We start from the raw sequence: 20,437 nt of genomic DNA, 5'->3' as shown, positions 1-20,437 counted from the left end.
ATCAAGAAAACTACACAAATTGACTCTATTTATGAACAATTAACGGTTTGCTCGAACGCACAGCACAGTTGGAGGCGTGGCCTGTTCAGCATTTGTCAACAACCAATCACAAGACTGGTTACGAACCAGTCGAGCAAGGCTAACCGTGACCTTGATGTGGTTCGTAACCATGTGGCCAAATACACGATACACATGTGGCCAAGTACATGCATGATACATGTGTAGCCAATTACATGATGCATGTGTGGCCAAGTACATGATACATGTGTGGCCAAGTACATGATACACGTGTGGCCAAGTACATGATACATGTGTGACCAAGTACATGATACATGTGTGGCCAAGTACATGATACACGTGTAGCCAAGTACATGATACATGTGTGGCCAAGTACATGACACACGTGTGGCCAAGTACATGATACACGTGTGGCCAAGTACATGATACACATGTAGCCAAGTACATGATACACGTGTAGCCAAGTACATGATACACGTGTGGCCAAGTACATGATACATGTGTGTCCAAGTACATGATACATGTGTGGCCAAGTACATGATACATGTGTAGCCAAGTACATGATACATGTGTGGCCAAGTACATGACACACGTGTGGCCAAGTACATGACACACGTGTGGCCAAGCACATGATACACGTGTGGCCAAGTACATGATACACGTGTGGCCAAGTACATGATACACGTGTGGCCAAGTACACGATACACGTGTGTCCAAGTACATGATACACATGTAGCCAAGTACATGATACACGTGTAGCCAAGTACATGATACACGTGTGGCCAAGTACATGATACATGTGTGCCCAAGTACATGATACATGTGTGGCCAAGTACATGATACACGTGTGGCCAAGTACATGATACACGTGTGGCCAAGTACATGATACACGTGTAGCCAAGTACATGATACACGTGTAGCCAAGTACATGATACACGTGTAGCCAAGTACATGATACACGTGTGGCCAAGTACATGATACATGTGTGCCCAAGTACATGATACACGTGTTGCCAAGTACATGATACACATGTGGCCAAGTACATGATACATGTGTGGCCAAGTACATGATACACATGTAGCCAAGTACATGATACATGTGTGGCCAAGTACATGATACACGTGTGGCCAAGTACATGATACACGTGTAGCCAAGTACATGATGCATGTGTGGCCAAGTACATGACACACGTGTGGCCAAGTACATGATACACATGTAGCCAAGTACATGATACACATGTGGCCAAGTACATGATACATGTGTGGCCAAGTACATGATACACATGTAGCCAAGTACATGATACACATGTAGCCAAGTACATGATACATGTGTGGCCAAGTACATGATACACGTGTAGCCAAGTACATGATACACGTGTGGCCAAGTACATGATACACATGTGGCCAAGTACATGATACACATGTGGCCAAGTATATGATACATAATGTCTTTTCAGCGAAGATTTATTTAAGCTAAAATAATTTAGTATTTTACACTGTGTACTTATCATATACATGTATTTACCTTTTTATACACAGTGAATATGGAAGATGTGCTCGGTATCCATTTATAATGAACGGATTTCCTTTCAGAAAATATGGTATGTCTGCATAATTGAAAAGTAGAATTCCCCTTTTCTTAGTGGATTCGATGTGAAATGGTAGCTCATCGTCCATGATAACTTCACCTCTTGTATGATCACAAATATAAAGCTGGGAATGAGAATAATGCATTTTAGTTATAACAAATAATATAAAAAACCAAGCCTCCCCAATATTATTACCAAAAACACCAAATGTGTTATATTTATAACTAAATGTAATAATAAGCTAAAATTCACTAATCTTGGCTGATGGATCTACCATTTCTTGCCCTGGTATTGACATTCATTGTGGAACTTGATCTGTTTTGGTGTAGGCAGTAATTGTTGGCATTGAGAATTTCACTGGGAATTCATACCCTGAAATGTACATTGTGAATAGCTGCTAACTCAGCAGTAACTGACACTTCAAAACAGTACGGCAAATCTAGTTCTCACTGCACCATCTAAATATATACAATTCTAATACATTTTTACCTAAATCGTGTATTCCATTCGTCAGTGAATCTGTTATGTTAAGGAAAAAGACATGTATTTTTAATATTTATTTGTTGAACTTTTGATCCATGTTCTTGGTTGATCCAATAGCGGAAACGAACTGTCTGAAGTATTACCGGTACCAGGGTAATAGACCATTTTCCGTACACTGCGAGAATCACGCGTTATGCGTGAAATCGAACGTAGTGGCGTCAAACATCGCGTGGGATTCGACAAACGCGAAAGTATTTCGGGGACATTTCCATGCTTAATAATGTGCTGTCCACATTTGATGATAGGCAATTTCGATTAAGTGAGGGTATTCGGAAGCAATATTCCTCTGTCGAAGATCGGCCGGTCAATGTAAGCTGCGAAATAAAGAAATTCTAGTTCAAAATCAAATCGTTCGATTTTTGCGGCAGACGTTCGACGCGCGTCTTTCATGCATCTCGCGAGATCTCGCAATTGTTCGGAAAATCACCTATTCAGGAATTACTCTAATTGTTATGCAAATTAGCTGTGGTACTATGCTATATTATTAGAGGACTATGACATTTCATCAAAAACTATATCATAAAAAATTATTTCATCAAAAGTCAAAATTATTGTTATTTAAGTGTGGCACAAATTAATGAAACCATCATCTGGTGCCTCTGAAGTCAGAAAATCACAGGCCAACCACTTCTGATTCAATGGTACTTTTAATTATGTTGAAGATGTGTTTGCCTGGTGCAATGTAGTGCAAATTAGTAACATTGCAGTATATGTATGGATTTCATCCAATCTGATGCAGTGTACAGGCTTTAATTATTTTGGCTATGAACTTATTTTAATTTTATTTTTTATTACTTTTGTTATTAATGCCTTTTTATTTTATTAATTTTTACTTTGATTTTGATTTTGTGTTTTTTTTTAATTCCACCCTACATACATCTGACCCGATGCCTATGTAACGAGATTTCAACGAGACCCACTATCGACGATTTTAGTCAATGAATCTCAGACCTCCTTCTATAGCGCACATGATGACGTCACCGGGCAAAGTCAGGTGGCAAAAACACTCAAATAAAATGGCGGATTATACCGACGTTAGCGACCGAGAATAACACGGTTTTTCGGTAAGTTTATCATTGTCAAATGCAACGAAAGTCATTTTTATGTTAATACTTTGGCTCGAATGGTTCAAGTTTAGATCGTTATTTTGCGTAGTTATTCAAGGAATGACGATTTTGTTTCCACCGGTTCGACCGAACACCGGTGTCTTTTTCCAGTTGCTTGCCCTGGAGACGGATGATGTTTTGTTGACGATCGGGCCAAAATCGTCTACGGTATTGAAGCCATAGCTGTAAATATTCATCAAAATGTATCAATATTTTGTACATTATACAATAACTCTTTATTAAAGTAATTGAGCTGATTTGGACTGGAATAAAATATTTTTTATTTGGAACACATCGCAATTGATCAGAAGATATTGTTTTGCTCCAATTTTCTGCGTCGATGCCGTGGACCGGTGACCGTTATACAATTTAAAATCAGTTTGCATTGTTTACTATAGCTGTTTACAGTGTTCTAATCATTACGATTTACTTATTTTTTTTGCTTCCATTCTAGATAATTATGCTCAGTTTTTGATGTAAAATTGAAGCGATGACTGAATGAACGAACCTTGGCTGGCGAAGATGTATCTGGAAGTGTACACATTTGTTGGAAGTGAACAAAATATTCAATGTAATGACAAAAATTGTAAAATGCTGTGGAATTTCTTTTGTAAATAAAAATATACTAGCAATTTTTTTATTAATGGTTTATTCAAGTGCGCAAAATATAATGTACAGAAAGATTGCCCGTAGAGTATCGCTACACTGAAATGTAAGCAACTGACAACCTGTATAAAAGGGGGGCTGTAATTGGCTGTTATTTACGCGAGATTTGAATGGGACTTACATAGGAGTCGGATCAGATGTAGGTAGGGCGGAATTAAAAAAAAATCACAAAATCAAAGTAAAATAATCAAATAAAAAGGCATTAATAACAAAAGTAATATAAGTTTATAGCCAAATTAATTAAAGCCCTGGAGACGGATGATGTTTTGTTGACGATCGGGCCAAAATCGTCTACGGTATTAAAGCCGTAGCTGTAAATATTCATCAAAATGTATCAATATTTTGTACATTATACAATAACTCTTTATTAAAGTAATTGAGCTGATTTGGACTGGAATAAAATATTTTTTATTTGGAACACATCGCAATTGATCAGGAGATATTGTTTTGCTCCAATTTTCTGCGTCGATGCCGTGGACCGGTGACCGTTATACAATTTAAAATCAGTTTGCATTGTTTACTATAGCTGTTTACAGTGTTCTAATCATTACGATTTACTTATTTTTTTTGCTTCCATTCTAGATAATTATGCTCAGTTTTTGATGTAAAATTGAAGCGATGACTGAATGAACGAACCTTGGCTGGCGAAGATGTATCTGGAAGTGTACACATTTGTTGGAAGTGAACAAAATATTCAATGTAATGACAAAAATTGTAAAATGCTGTGGAATTTCTTTTGTAAATAAAAATATACTAGCAATTTTTTTATTAATGGTTTATTCAAGTGTGCAAAATATAATGTACAGAAAGATTGCCCGTAGAGTATCGCTACACTGAAATGTAAGCAACTGACAACCTGTATAAAAGGGGGGCTGTAATTGGCTGTTATTTACGTGAGATTTGAACGGGACTTACATAGGAGTCGGATCAGATGTAGGTAGGACGGAATTAAAAAAAATCACAAAATCAAAGTAAAATAATAAAATAAAAAGGCATTAATAACAAAAGTAATATAAGTTTATAGCCAAATTAATTAAAGCCTGTACACTACATGTACATCAGATTTTAATCAGATTGGTATTTCATCAAAACCAATGAATTGCTGGCTAAAATTAAGTTTTTACTACATAATTGAGGTCGATCAGCATTCAAGATCACCATAACCTGCTAAAAAGTTGACTTCTCCTGCCTTTAGATCTCCAAAAATCATAATATTTCCTCTAATTCATTTCAAATTTGTTGGTTTTTAAATACTACCGGTAAATTAACAGGAATCTTCAACTTTCGTCAAAATGTTGTGAACCATATTTCATGAACACAGCCATATATGTATTTGGCAGAAATGGCATTATTATGGCCGGACTAGTAGAAAATGAATAAATAATAAAGCATGTAAAATAGAATCTTTATTCAAAAAAGCTTAAATTTCTATTAAACATAGAAAAACTAGTTTGTATTTTCTGAAGCAGTTGGTTTAAGCATAACTCTCTTTAATTGAATTTTTTCGTATATTAAAACAGTTACAGACGTGTTTCGCCACATCATTTATAATGTTTTCATCTATATTATATAAAATATAAATTAATAACAAACTAAAAACAGTGATCATACATAGAAAAACTATTGTTTACTACATGTATTTGCCAAATTTCTACACCAAATTTCAGTCATGCGATTAGACTTCAATGAATATTTTTTGATATTTGATTATGATAGCCTTATGATAGGTCAATATAGCATTATTCTCAATCACGATTCCCCAAACGTTGACAGGCCAATCACAAACAAGAATAGACAATGAATTTTCCAATTAACACCTCTGTTTCCCCCAAGCTAGCCCAATTTCCCCCACACTTAGGAAAAAATCTGTTATCTTATACTGACTAACTGTTCCGGTCCGTCTTTGAAAATGAAACAAGGTTTGTTTTTTTTTAGTTCCCTGCAAAATACACACCGATAACTAGTGCTAAGTGCAACCACAATCCCTCCGTGGCTGTGACAGAAGGACTGTAAGGCAACAGTTACATAATGGTTACGTAACACAACTACATTGCCTCGAAGGTTCATTCATACGTGATTACAATGTTCGTACCTTGCATGGTTGCGACGATGTTGAATCTTTCCAAAAACATATCCTCTCTTTTCCTGTGTTCGTGTCAGCCATTATACACACACCGGGTCAGTATAAATAAGATTCATTCAGATTAGCTCGATCCATACCGAACATGTCAAAGTGCAACCGTGGAAACACAACACACGATCACATGTAAACAAACAACCGTCAGCGCTGGCTTTGGAAAAAAAACAACAACGTCAAATTCATTGTATATACTTACCGGATCTTGTCGTTAATACAGTTCCACGCGTACGTGATGTTATATGCAGTAAACCATTATTCAAACATAAACTATTATAATTACGAAAAGACGCATCTTCCAAGAGGAAAACGCCATTTTGTGTGGTTGTTTGTTTGTGTGCGATTAGAATTTATTTCCTCCATACGAACCATGTTTTCAAAAATCACCAGAATAGCGTATGCTACATGATTGACAAAAGATAGTCGATTTTCAATGCAAAATTATTAAAGTAAAATTTGTAATAATAATAATAAATCTATAACTATTACATTAATTCGATTGGAAATTAACGACGCGAACTTATTTAGCGCTCGAACCGTGGAAGATACAGAATCTTTCGTTTTTATTGTCTGTGCTGCCGGTTCTTCAGACAAGAAAAATGCATAAAAAATATTACCGTTTCACAAAACGTTGCAAATAAGTATATCTTTTACAAACCACAGTATTTAAAAAAAATGGTTTTGTATGATATAGTTCTGCGCCAGAATTAGCTATTTTGTTGATTTTCTCATTAGTACAATGATCACAAATCGCGGATTATAAAAACAACAAAACGGTCACCCTGGGATACACGCGACCATGGAATGAATCTGCAATGTAGCGGTGAAGGGAATACGACGTATTCAATCTCGCGGTGTTTCAATTCAAAGTAAATGACAAATTTACCGTCGCCTTAATCGATGCATCGCACAGTCCATTGGAATGAATGAACTTTCAAGGATTTCAATACGATGTTCGCTAGTTCCAGTTGCGGCCGACCTGTTTATACCTCCATTGGCCGACGAAATACAAACTGCTGTAGTAGGGCATTATTCGACGCTGGTATTTAAAGCGAATACTGTGAGACGCGGGGGCAGACTAGCCCAGTCGTGGTTATTTTATTGTTGTATGAAAATTCTTTGCAATATGAACGAGAATGTGTAATTTTTAATGATGTTGATAGTGAATATTGACAGATAAATTGGAAAATGTTTTATCATGAACTGAACAAGCTGTTTTCGTGGCACATAGTTACTATATTTGTTTGATGAAAAATACAATTTTCTAATATGCACGTGCAGTGGTTGCTTTGTTACGTACAATAACACTTACCGCACGTGCGTATTAGTGGTTTTGATTTTTCAGCTCTATTGTGTTCCGTGCGAACACAACATTTTAGTTTATAATAAATCATAATTTGATTTGGTCTACATGGAGTACTGAACAGCATTATTAACATTATTTGTCACTGTTTTCAGTTATTGCGGATTTGATGTATTCATAATTGTTGTAATATAGCATTGATGTTTGTATTGCATCCTTAGAAGAGATCATGAGCGGATTTAGAGGGGGCCGTAGGGGCCCCGGCCCCCTATTTTAAACAACCAACAAGGCTTCGCGCCATTGGCGCTCGCGAACTTGGCCTTCGACCAACTTACCCCCCCCCCCCTATTCTAGAATCCTAGATCCGCCCCTGAAGATGTATTGACCTGCAGGTTATATGGGGTAAGAGTCATTGACGCTGCAGTTCGGCGTCTTCTACACCGTGCTGGGACAGCGCTTCCGGTGACGACACAACGGGGTAAGAGTGGGATTGCCGGAAACGGAAATGGTTCATGGAAACCCTGGAAACATCATAAACCTCCAAGATCTATAAACGGGTGGGGTGGGTTACAGCAGTTGGGTTAGAATTAGTTTTTTTCACAACATTATCTATGATGTAACATTTTACTCATAATCCTTCGCTGGAAAATCCAAATTGCGGTGTGCACATAATTTTGCAAAGTAGAATATCTTGAGGATGAAAAAACAATAAAATAAAAAAGTTAATTGCATTTTCCAACAAATGTGGTGCTATTTCATTATGCTCAGACTTCCTCTTTATGAAAAAAGTATAGAATATAATGTGTGTCGTACGCCCGGCTTTGAGACTTGAAAAATGTCAGGGTTCACGAGCGAGCCATATCTTTTACTGTCGTTTGCGTAATTCTGAACAAAAATTTCATGCATCTCTTTGATACTCCAAATACCCAAGGGTTCCAATATTTGTCACTACGTTCACTACTAGCGGTCATGCTCATATATGTTTTTACTTTTTAATATGTAGATAATTATACGAACAGAGTCAATACACACTTTTAAATTAGAATAAACTACGAGATAACAGGGACATATACATTGTGACTTATTTTAAGAATATGTCTAAATGTTGAATTCCATTATGATTTCACAAATATTTAATCAACTTAAATACAAAAATAAAGATTGTATCACACGGAAGCTAATTTATGAAGCAGTTTGTAAAAATAGGTTGAGTCAGGAAAACGGTGAAAAATATCCAATTTGAACTTGGTCACGGATTTCTCTACATTCTTTCCTCTGTGTTCCACAATTTACTATTTAATATGACAGAAAGTTATTTTAAATCTTCGGACACATCTAGAAGTACGAGTAATATAACATATGTTGATAATTCATTAAAAAAATATCACGTCTATGAATAATAATTATAAAAGCCAAAAGTCTTGTAGGTATGAAATCGATAAAGAAAACTTGTTTTATTTTATAGTAATGACACAAACCGTAATTTACAGTTTGGCTTCAGACTATCATATCCTAGTGAAATGACCTTCAAACGTCAAATAGTTTTGGTGTAGGGGTAAGCTGTTTCGGTGACGCGGTAACCAGAGAATCACAATAGACTCACAATGGATATGTCATTTTATTTCTTAGATATATGGGTGTTTACATTACACTACTAAACTGAAAGATATATCTTAAATATAGTATCAGTTGTCAGAACGCACAATGTTTTGCCCAATGTAGCCATGTTTGTGATTTTTCTTTGTCTCCAATCAATATAGTTTTGAAATAAAGACAAAAAACAAAGTTGTTTGCATATAAGTTCTAATCGTGTCAAAATCTAGGTTGCGCTGTTACGGCACTTATTAGAAAGGTGAATTATTCTTTATTTTATTCTAAAATTTGTAAGGTCTTTAGTAAATAAATATACAAGTGTGTTTAACCAATAAAATGACAATTTATATTGTCGAGTGAACTTTGACTTCTTCAAACAATGGATATGTCATTTCAACATTTGTTCACACACCAAGAGCTTTTCAAAGATATTCCACATGATCAGTACCTTTCGTTAGTACCAGTAAGCATGAAGTACTATGTTAGTACTAGTATGTGTTAGTACGTCCATGCAGTAAGTTACATGGCACATGAACTAAAACATGAGAAAACGTTGTATATGGTAAACTGTTACGGCTTACGTAATTAAGAACACGCCCTCGGCCAATCAGAACGACGTAACATGCGATTGGAATGCTGGTATAATATAAATGTAGGAATCACCACGTTACTGGGGGGGGGGCATAGTTTTCTATGGTGCTAGCTCCGTATACACTAGCTGTTCGATTTAATTAGAAGTACTGGGAAAGTCAACACCATTTCCCAACAAATTTCTATCTAATTTCCACGATCTGTCAGACACAGTCCACTCAAAAGCCAGGACCACACCTTCTTTACGACTACAATGCATTAACTCACTTTCAATCTAGCTGCTTTTAAATTTGCATAGGAAAATTATGACCAGTAACAACATCACTTGTATCTCATTAAATCTCAGATTATTCTGGAGATTTAATGTATTCGCTTGAACGGTATATCATGTGAAATTATATTGACAGAGTCATTGTGCAGAGTTAGACTTCTTCAATTATACTCAAGGACACACTTTTCAATAATATAAAGGCATATTTTATATTTTTATTTGCAAGGTTACTTTATTTAGCAAGCATTACATACAATGAAATCATTCCCAAAACCTTTATAATTACTACATAGCCCAGGTCCAAAACCTCATAACAAGGCCAAATGCTGCTTGAAGACAGTTTGTGCATGTGTTACTGCGCCCTCGTCGATATACCCAGACGAAATCAACACAGGAGTTGATCGTCGAGGGCGCTGTAATATCGCTAACATATATCGTATTGAGTTAGAAAAAATCGATTAGACTTGTGTGTAAGCGTGAAGATTTCTCAGTATAAGATGGTCATCGATGCCCTTTTGTCACGAAAGTTAATAATTTAATGATTTATGGTCGATGACAATATACTAAACATAATGAGTACTACAAATAATGAAACTGCAATAATATTTCCACAAGAACAAATTGAAAAATCACAAATATATATTAAAGGGCGGTGGTCGTCGCGCTGCGCACGTGTGGCATTTGGGTTGATAAACCTTGATTTTCCGAATGCGCTCTTTTAATGGAACTCACAATTATCGCCGGCGAATCCTTCGATACCTTCCAATCACATAAAATTACCTAATTAAAACTTGGTAACGTCTCAGTTTGCACTCGTTGATCTGCGCATTAGTCAAAGTCGCCATCTTTGTTTATATGAGACCATATATTTTGCGCATACGTGGCGCGACGACTATCGCCCTTAATGTTATTTACAACAAGTAAAATGCTTTACTATTGCCAGATTATTGCCACAGTGTACCCAACAATACCATAAAATTCACAAATATAAGTAATACGTTTTATGGATATGAACGTATATATAGTTGATTCGTATTTATTTTATTTTCGCCCATCATTTCGAATGGTATTCAAAGATGTTTGACGATTATTGTTATTTACTTGAGTACAACAAAGTTAACTGTAGTATCATGCCAAACTTTGCTCATCAAAACATCGCCATGGTCGACTGGCTCCCACTAAAATACCCACATTGGCAATATTATTTTAAATTAATTCTAGTGTATCTAAGCATATGTGAAATAAATAAATAAATAAATAAATAAATAAATAAATAAATAAATAAATAAATAAATAAATAAATAATGACAGCTATACTCTTTTGGTGTCTGGTATTTTTTACCGATGCGTTTGTCTCGTCCAGTGATATAAGTTTATTCATTCAACAAAATAGTCGCATCTCTTGACAAATTAATTAGATAATATTATGATTATTAATTAGAACATTCGTCCAGTGTTATCGCCATTGCCAACACGAGATGGAGATAACACCAGGACGAATGGTCTGGTTATCGTCACACTCTGTCCTCTTTGTAGTAATCACACACACATTTAGTAGTGTTTTTCGCATCAGTCAAGAAAGCACAAAATAATGCAGCCGACATCGTATTAAAATTAAATAATTACAAGCAAACAAATATTTACATAACAACATATTCCGCTCTTGCGTGATTGCTTGAAATCACCCGTTGGCAGAAAAAATGTGCCAATAATTTTGCGCAACACGCAACTATTGGTAAACCGTTGTTCTGGTTCTGTCACACGTGATCATACTGAGTTATGGGTAACCACGGTACATTGCTTTAACAAAAAGAGTATTTGCAATATGAGGACTTACTGATGCAGACAGTTAGTGTAAGGTAAGGTAGAATTAAACGATGTGGACGTGATATACTAGTATATCACACAGGCTTAGAGAATATAGATACAAACACTGACAGTTAAAAATAATAATGACTACCGCCATCAATGTTGGCTCATGATTATTTTCATTGTCACTACTACTCTTGATATCCGTGATATAGCTGAGCATAATCATGGATTTGTTCGTTAGCATCATGCGAGTTACTCAGATATTTGCTATCAGAATTTTCAAATTCCTGATCATCTTCCTGATAATCTTTGTTGCTAACATTGTTGTCTCCATCCTGACAATGTATCAATCCACCTTGACTCTGGTCACTAGCTTCACCATAAATGCTACTATAAACGCTCCGAGGTAAGTCGTTTTTACCAACTTGTCCTCTAATATCATCATCCAAGACCCACCTTTGAGTAAGAATGTGATGTTCTAAAGGTTTTTCAAACTTGCAGTAGGTGGCCCATTCTTTATTTTGTAACTCCAGAATGTCGGGAGACAATCGCACTTTTACCAGTGTACTGTTACATCTCTCAATTGTTGAGATGACCTCGTCAACTAACAACACCGAGAATTCTCCAGGATAGAGTAAGACATACTTTAGAGTTACATTCGTATTGTCATTTATCATTCGAGAGAAGTCAGCAAGCGTCTGACCTGTTAACTTGCATTGGCGAATGTCCAACTCCTGAAGTGCGGTGTTGGTTTTCAGACTTCCTAGTATCATCTTGGCACCGATATTACCTATGTGATTGTAACTCAAATTTAAGTATTGTAAATTAGAATGTGTTGGCAGATTATTGGGAAGATTCACCAACCCATCAGCACTAATTCCATTGTCCATCATGTTCAAACGTTTCAATTTGGTCATTTTTTTTAGTGCCACAATAATATTATTTGCTCCAACTGACTTGATCTTATTATGACTGATGTCTATATCTACTAGATTTGGCATCCCATTGGCCGCTATTAATAATGCGTTAATAGCAGTTACAGTTAGGCTATTATAACTGAGATTCATCGCAGAAAGTGACTCACATTGATACGTTGCCATCATCAGTTCCATTCCCATTTTATCACTGAGCCCACAACGACTGATATCTAAGGTGGGAATGCTTTTACTTTTACACAATCCGCTCACCAACGTAGTCAGCAGATTATCCTTAAATGCTTGGCCAATATAAAATTCCTTCAGAGTTTTATTTTTTGAGAAGGCCATGGCTATATCCTCTGCGTCTCTGCTGTTTTCTATGGCACGCTCCCGGAGATTCATATGCTTAGAAGTTAGAGAGGCTTCCTTCAGCATAATATCCACAGGTCGAAGATCTAAATACTCTAATGACGGTGAACATTTGATTAAACTCCCCAATCCACTTGTACCTCCATGGTCTAAGGGGATGTAATAACTGATTTGTAGCCTTTTCAGCTTAGGTTTTCCATTAAGGGCATCACACAGAACCTTTACTGCTTTTGGGCCAAAATAATTATTAGATATGTTTACTTCTTCTAGACTTTTATTCCCACGGAATGCATCAGCCATAGTTTCCGCCCCTACATCACATATCATGCACCCCTGTAATGTAAGCTTTCTCAGAAATTCAGCATTCTGTATGGTAGTTGCCAGTGCAATGACAGTTGACGGATCTCTTGGAATGCCAGGGGGTTCACCAAATGAACACATGGACAAATCTAATGACTCTAGCTGACGGACTTGTTGCAGACCACAAGAACACAAGAGTCGTAACATTTCACCATAATGCCTCTCATGAACATCTAATAAGCATGCAAAATCTCGTAATTTATCCATAGATTTCAGTGCCTCTGCTAATAAGCTTATTCTGCTTGGGGCGATCCCTTTTAGGTAAATATCAAGTACTGCTATACTACTTGCACGCAGACCATCACACAGACATGTCATCAATGACGGCAATATAAGGTCAGTGCTAACAATGCATAATTGCAACTTGGTTATACTTTTATTAGTTTTCAGCATATCACAAAACATTTCGAAGTGATCTTTAAAAACAGGGTCAATCTTTATACATAGAGAATGTATTGATTTGTTTACATGAAGGGCCCGAAATAGACCTGACACAGTTCCTTTGTTGGATTCCCACATTGTACCCTTCACTAACCCAATTCTTATATTACTCAGATTGCACTTTTGCTCATGCAATACATAAACTAAACCATTGACCTCTGAAGGATGCCAATCTGCAACAACTAGATTTTTGGGTATAACTGGGGCAACAAGCTTACTAAAGGTTTTTGGATTAGAACACTCGCACAAACATCGGAAATAGAGCTTGATGATCGTGTCTTCTGCATGAAATGAAACAACTCTGTTTCCTAAATGTTGAACAAGTTTGGTGAAAAAGTGCTTGGCACTTTTCTCCATCAATGCCACTGTATACTCCACGACTGCATGCCTATTGGAACTTAACAACTTAACAAGGATATCGTTCACTTGATCTGCATTCATCATTAAATCAGATAAATAATATGCAGCAAGAAAGTTACCAAACTCAGAATCAAATAGCTCAAACTCAACTTCATGTTCACTCCCTAATATTTCAGTTTGTTGTCGAAGCAATCCTATTTCTAAAACCAGAAAATCACCAAATATATCCCTAACCATCTTTTTGGTTAGCTGTATATTATTCTTACTAATAAAGCACATTTTACCAACAGTCAATAAACATTTGTTATAAGCCGGTGGGATATCTTTTATATTTGTTGCTGTCATGTCAATATTTTTCATTCTAGATGCTCGTCTCATCATACACAAAATGATTGCTTTATAAAAATCTGCGGGCTTATTGGGAATGTTTTTCATCTCCTTCCATAATGTACAAATAAGAAGAATATTAAGTGAAGTTTTGCAAAATTCAATCAATCGATCATCATTAGCAATAATGGCTGATAGATGATTCACTTCCTCCTTATTTTTAAAATGTCTAGCAATATATTCTTTATGCTGTTCAATGCAAAGTTTAGACACAAGTAATTCACTGTCATTTGCTTTTATCAGATTAGCTCTGACATTGGTCGCCACTAGTTGGCAGCACAAAAGAATATAACAATTTTTCACTTCTTTGTCCTTGCATAATTTTTTGGTGAGTTTTCTCTGTGGGCGCTTTTCTTCGTCCTTTAAACCATACACGAGAAACATAAAATCGCGTGGATGGTGAGTAATGTAGTCCCACAATTCATGGAGTTTCGCCAAGTTCCATTGGAACTTTCTGTGCATGAAATCAAAAAGGACTGTCATAGCATTGCCACAGGGTCGACTGCCGTCAACCAGAAATGGTATCTTGTTTTTGATTGGGCAATCTGGGTTATTGATCGCCCAATCATACGCGAGTTTAATACACAGTACAGGACTGTATGCATCAGTGTCCTCATACACAATAACATGTTTAGGGTCTTTGCAGGTTTCATGTGATGCAAAAATCTCATCAATGGTAATCTTAATTTTAATTTTGCTAGTAGATTCTGATTCTGATGGTGACTGGACTAACCTATACACTTTAAAGTCTGTACAGGGAAAACCTAATTGTGATGCATACCAAGGTGCTGGTCTTCTCCAGGTACACATTTTAACGTACAATTGCTTTAAATCTGCTTTACAGTCCTCAACTATCTGGGGGTTGGGTGCTGCAGCACCTGTGCCTGTGGGAAAGAACAATAAACATTGAATGAATGAGATAAAGAGCTGTTAGATACAAAAAATAACTGTGCTAGTTTTACAATGTTCATTCAAACCATGACGGTCTGACCCTCAAGCCGAGTGCATGGCAAGTTCTGCATATCATCTAAATGTCATGTAAATTGATGAGCGCTGAAATCTAAATTCCTTTGGCTGTTGTCAACAGGGTACTAATCCCCATACTGCTCACATACATTCAAAATCAAGTCAAGTACATTACATTACATAACATAATCAAATCAGTACTAGAAGGATATATATGAACTCATGGTATACACGAAGTGATATCAGGTGTTTCGAATAGAGTGAGCACACCCTGCTTCCCACGTGTCACCCGCCATATTGGATTAAGATTGTATGCACATTTAATTGAACTGATTGTACTCACTGCTGCCAAAAAACAGCCGTTTAAAATTATACACGTAGTTTGAAAAGCTCTTTTTCTTCTGTACTTTTTGTTCAGGATCGTCAAAGTATTTGTCTACCACATCGTCAGTATCGTCTTCACTTGATTTGTTTCCAATTGCTATTGTTTCGTCGTCACAATAAGCATTTAAGTTCTGTGATTTGTTTTCTGCTGGAAACAATTTAGAATAAACATGCTATTACTATGTTTGACGTCAAAATGGCCTGGATAGGTGAAGGCAATGTTGTTCACATTGTGTAGGCGTTCGTCATCTAGAATACAATACAAACTTCCAAAAACAACATTATCATTAATGGTCGACTACAACCTTGATTGTCCTTTCTTTCACCAATTTAAACTAGCGCTTCGTCGTGACTCATACATGCTGTGTAATATTTTGGCAAATAATAGTTTGTCTTCGACGAAAGCGTGTATTTGAGGGAGAGAGAAAACAATTTTGTGGGGTGTGGACATATTTTAGCACATATAACAAAATTTTGTGTACGAATAAAATAACTACGTAATAAATGAAGGCATTACCTGACAAATACAGAGCTTAGCGGAGTATATCAGACCTTAATTTCAATGCCTGAAATTATTTCTTGTCACATTTAAGACACATTATATAGATGTCACTGGACACAATTTTTAGATATAACTTTGCCTCAGTAAACATAGTATATTATGAAATAGACAAAGCATGCTATTTTCACTCTGCTTTGTACATTGTTTTAGTTACCCATAGTTTTATAGATTGTAGTCAGCCATTTGTTTTGTTGTCTTGGCCTTGTACATTCCCCCATAGGACTGATGTTACACGATCTATAATTGGATGTGTTATTTCTACTACTTCAATAAATAAAATGACATAACTGTTTGCTACCGAGTTGCATTCTATCTTAATGGACCAAATATAATATTTACATAAATGAGTGGGACATTAGACGCAATGAAAACAGAAAATAAAACACCATTGGAGGGGCACAGACAAATAACGCTTCTATTGAGGTCTTCTAATTCTTTTCAATTATTTAGGAAACCAGTGATACCACAAGACACAATATCTTGAAAAATATTCATACTCACGGTTAGAAAGGTTTGGCATTTCGGGTCTATTTGGAATGTTCATCATTTGCGCAATAACTGGGTACGGTTGTTGCAATGACGTCACAAAGACGTCGTACGCTCGCTTGTCCTTTGTAATTAACACGTCCAGTAGACGCTTCACTTCATCAGGTTCAGGGGACCCTGGAACATGAATTCGATTGTACTCAGATATATCTAATGCTCCTTGTTGTACCAGATAGTTAAGTATGTATCCGTCAATGACGATTGATGATACTAGAATATCCCGGCTGGTTATGATTTTGGTGATATAATCTAGTTGGCTGAAAAAATATAATATTTGAAATTAACAATAGTATTTTTCGAATTTAAATACATTCAGAATTTAAAGGGCGGTAGTCGTCGCGCCGCGCATGTGCGACTTTTTTGTTGATAAACATTGATTTTCCCATAATCCAATGCGCTTTTCTAATGAAAATCACAAGTATGAAGTTTGACCTGGGCGCGACTTGCACTAATTACCGCCAGTGAGTCCTTCGATACCATCCATTCACCTACAAATACCTAATTAAAGCTTGGCAACGTCTCTGCGCAACAGCCGAAGTCGCAATCATTGTTTATATGAGACACATATATCTGGCGCATGCGTGGCGCGACGACTACCGCCCTTTAAGAAATGCGAACAAGTACTGAATCAATCAACAGATGGATTATTGGGGAAGAATTATTATTTTCGCCATTTTACAAACAGACAGTAGTTGTCTCCTCCAAATAACGAAAATATCAGCAACTACATTCTGCAGAGTGAAAGGTTCCGTCAATTACACGCGATTGTTTCCATGAAAACTAATGACTTTATGGTTTTCTACTCTGATGGCCATTTTGAATTGAAAATTGGTTAAAATTAATTTAACTCAGAAACTACAGGTACCTTCGTACTTTTAAATAAAATAGTGTTCAAAGATAATTTGTATAATTCACGTGAAAGTATAATAGTATTTACAAGTGGGATACTCATGCGCTACACAGCGCCAACTGACCGTGATGAGATGAATTAGTTTTATATTTTTTTTCTTAGGACGTGGAGCCGGTCAATTAAGGTAGTTAAGTGACAGATCTTGAATATATTTAGTGATATATTGGAGCAGTGTTACGTACCAGTTCTGTGAACAAAATAGAATAGAATAAACATGTGGTACTCACGTTTCAGCAGATGGGAGAGGTCCTGGATTTTCCTCAACGTCACCACATTGAAGTAAGAATTGCGCATGCGCGGTTCTTAAAGCTAAAAGTACAGTTGGATATATTACCATATGCCGTAGCCCAAAGACTGTACCGTCTGGCGCCGTGAAATTAAGCAGTGACATTTTATTTGATTCTTTATCATTCATCCAGTTGACATGGCATTAATAGATTTCGCAGTTGGCTTTATTTTATGCTCTCGTTGTATCAGAGTTGTCGATGTCATGTACTCCCTTATAATGTTAGTAACTGTGTCGCTAGTAGGGGGAAAACAGTGTGAACACGTAATTGTAATATATACCTACTACAGTAAAGTACATGTCTAATGTTCTGTCAACATCGTTTAGAGATCAACCAACTTCCAACCGTGCATATTATTTGCATAATTAGAGAGACATATATACCGATTTCTATCTACAGATTTCCCAGCCAAAGTCCTAATTTGGCTCACCTCCGACAAAAGAAAATAGTTATAAACACAAAGGGATCTTGACTAATTGTTTTGTAGATGATACTACAACAAAATAATCATTAAAATGCAGTTAAGCTAAACAAATGATGACAGAAATAGACTCATATTTGGTGTAAGGACATTTTAGAGTACGGACATTTTTGCAAACCGTCTCTGAAAATTGAGTTGGCAATGATTGTGACTCAAGCACTACTTTTCATGCGAAAGTTCGTCAGAAAATGAAATTCAATGATATTAATCGACATGAAAAACTTTCAGAACAAGTTCACATTGATACCTTATGATAACTACTTGAATTACAATAGTTTACCTTGAAGTCGGCTGATACAAGCGCGGAACACTGACATGAAGCTGCTGCACACTGTTTGCGCGCTCAGGGTGTGGCAGACTCGTACACGTCATCTACACACTCTATTATTATACTGCAACGCCCAGTCTTCGGGCTACATGTCTAGATCTCATCGTATGTGGCGCTATACAAATCAAAAAGCATTTCTTGTTCGTTTAATTATATTCAAGTGTATTTTTAAATCAATTGCTGGTGATTATTTATAATAACTTATTTGAATAACCTATTTATCGTACAATGATAACTAACAGATGATTTCGTTATTTCTCTCTGAATATATACGCCACGCCCGGAACTAGATACCCCGCTAAAATTGCGTATATGGAACGCCGTAACTGTCTTACCTTATGTTTTGTTATTATGATATGTGGTCCTGTTATTATGTTATGCAGTCCAATATATATGATATGTAGACCCATCGTTATGTTATTCAGTCCCGTATTTATGTTATGCAGTCCCATATTTATGTTATGTAGACTCATCGTTATGTTATGCAGTCCCATATTTATGTATGTAGACCCATCGTTATGTTATGCAGTCCCATATTTATGATATGTAGACCCATCGTTATGTTATGCAGTCCTATATTTATGATATGTAGACCCATCGTTATGTTATGCAGTCCCATATTTATGATATGTAGACCCATCGTTGTGTTATGCAGTCCCGTATTTATGTTATGTAGACCCATCGTTATGTTATGCAGTCCCGTATTTATGATATGTAGACTCATCGTTATATTATGCAGTCCTATATTTATGTTATGTAGACTCATCGTTATGTTATGCAGTCCCGTATTTATGATATGTAGACTCATCGTTATATTATGCAGTCCTATATTTATGTTATGCAGTGTCGTATTTATGTTATGTAGACTCATCGTTATGTTATGCAGTCCCATATTTATGTTATGCAGTGTCGTATTTATGTTATGTAGACTCATCGTTATGATATGCAGTCCCGTATTTATGTATGTAGACCCATCGTTATGTTATGCAGTCCCATATTTATGATATGTAGACCCATCGTTATGTTATGCAGTCCTATATTTATGATATATAGACCCATCGTTATGTTATGCAGTCCCATATTTATGATATGTAGACCCATCGTTGTGTTATGCAGTCCCGTATTTATGTTATGTAGACCCATCGTTATGTTATGCAGTCCCGTATTTATGACATGTAGACTCATCGTTATGTTATGCAGTCCTATATTTATGTTATGTAGACTCATCGTTATGTTATGCAGTCCCGTATTTATGATATGTAGACTCATCGTTATGTTATGCAGTCCCATATTTATGTTATGCAGTGTCGTATTTATGTTATGTAGACTCATCGTTATGTTATGCAGTCCCGTATTTATGTTATGTAAACTCATCGTTATGTTATGCAGTCCCGTATTTATGATATGTAGACTCATCGTTATGTTATGCAGTCCCATATTTATGTTATGCAGTGTCGTATTTATGTTATGTAGACTCATCGTTATGTTATGCAGTCCCGTATTTATGTATG

The 20,437-nt window shown here is 36.2% G+C and overlaps 2 protein-coding genes across 2 annotated transcripts in view; both read right to left on the bottom strand.

Moving 5' to 3' along the window:
* The window catches only part of LOC102801468 (progestin and adipoQ receptor family member 3-like), a 58,225-nt gene extending 51,844 nt beyond the window's left edge, over window positions 1–6,381 (bottom strand). The window contains exons 1-2 of the mRNA XM_085493516.1: window positions 6,258–6,381; window positions 1,543–1,730 (exon numbers count right to left, since the gene is read on the bottom strand). Coding sequence (XP_085349642.1) covers window positions 1,543–1,694 — 152 coding nt within the window. The 5' untranslated portion in view covers window positions 1,695–1,730; window positions 6,258–6,381. The remainder of the gene's footprint in view (window positions 1–1,542; window positions 1,731–6,257) is intronic.
* A 5,435-nt stretch (window positions 6,382–11,816) lies between these two features.
* Window positions 11,817–18,221, bottom strand: LOC144358485 (uncharacterized). The gene is made up of 4 exons (XM_078012183.1): window positions 18,058–18,221; window positions 16,876–17,177; window positions 15,772–15,957; window positions 11,817–15,346 (listed from the first exon to the last, which is right to left on the bottom strand). The coding sequence occupies exons 1-4, from the start codon at window positions 18,219–18,221 to the stop codon at window positions 11,817–11,819; spliced, it is 4,182 nt and encodes a 1,393-aa protein (XP_077868309.1).
* Window positions 18,222–20,437: the final 2,216 nt, after the last annotated feature.

Source organism: Saccoglossus kowalevskii, chromosome 19 (assembly GCF_978046115.1).
Source record: "Saccoglossus kowalevskii chromosome 19, keSacKowa6.1, whole genome shotgun sequence".
NCBI classification, from domain to species: domain Eukaryota; kingdom Metazoa; phylum Hemichordata; class Enteropneusta; family Harrimaniidae; genus Saccoglossus; species Saccoglossus kowalevskii.
Note: the sequence above shows the minus strand (reverse complement) of the source record. Positions and strands in the feature narration are given on the sequence as shown.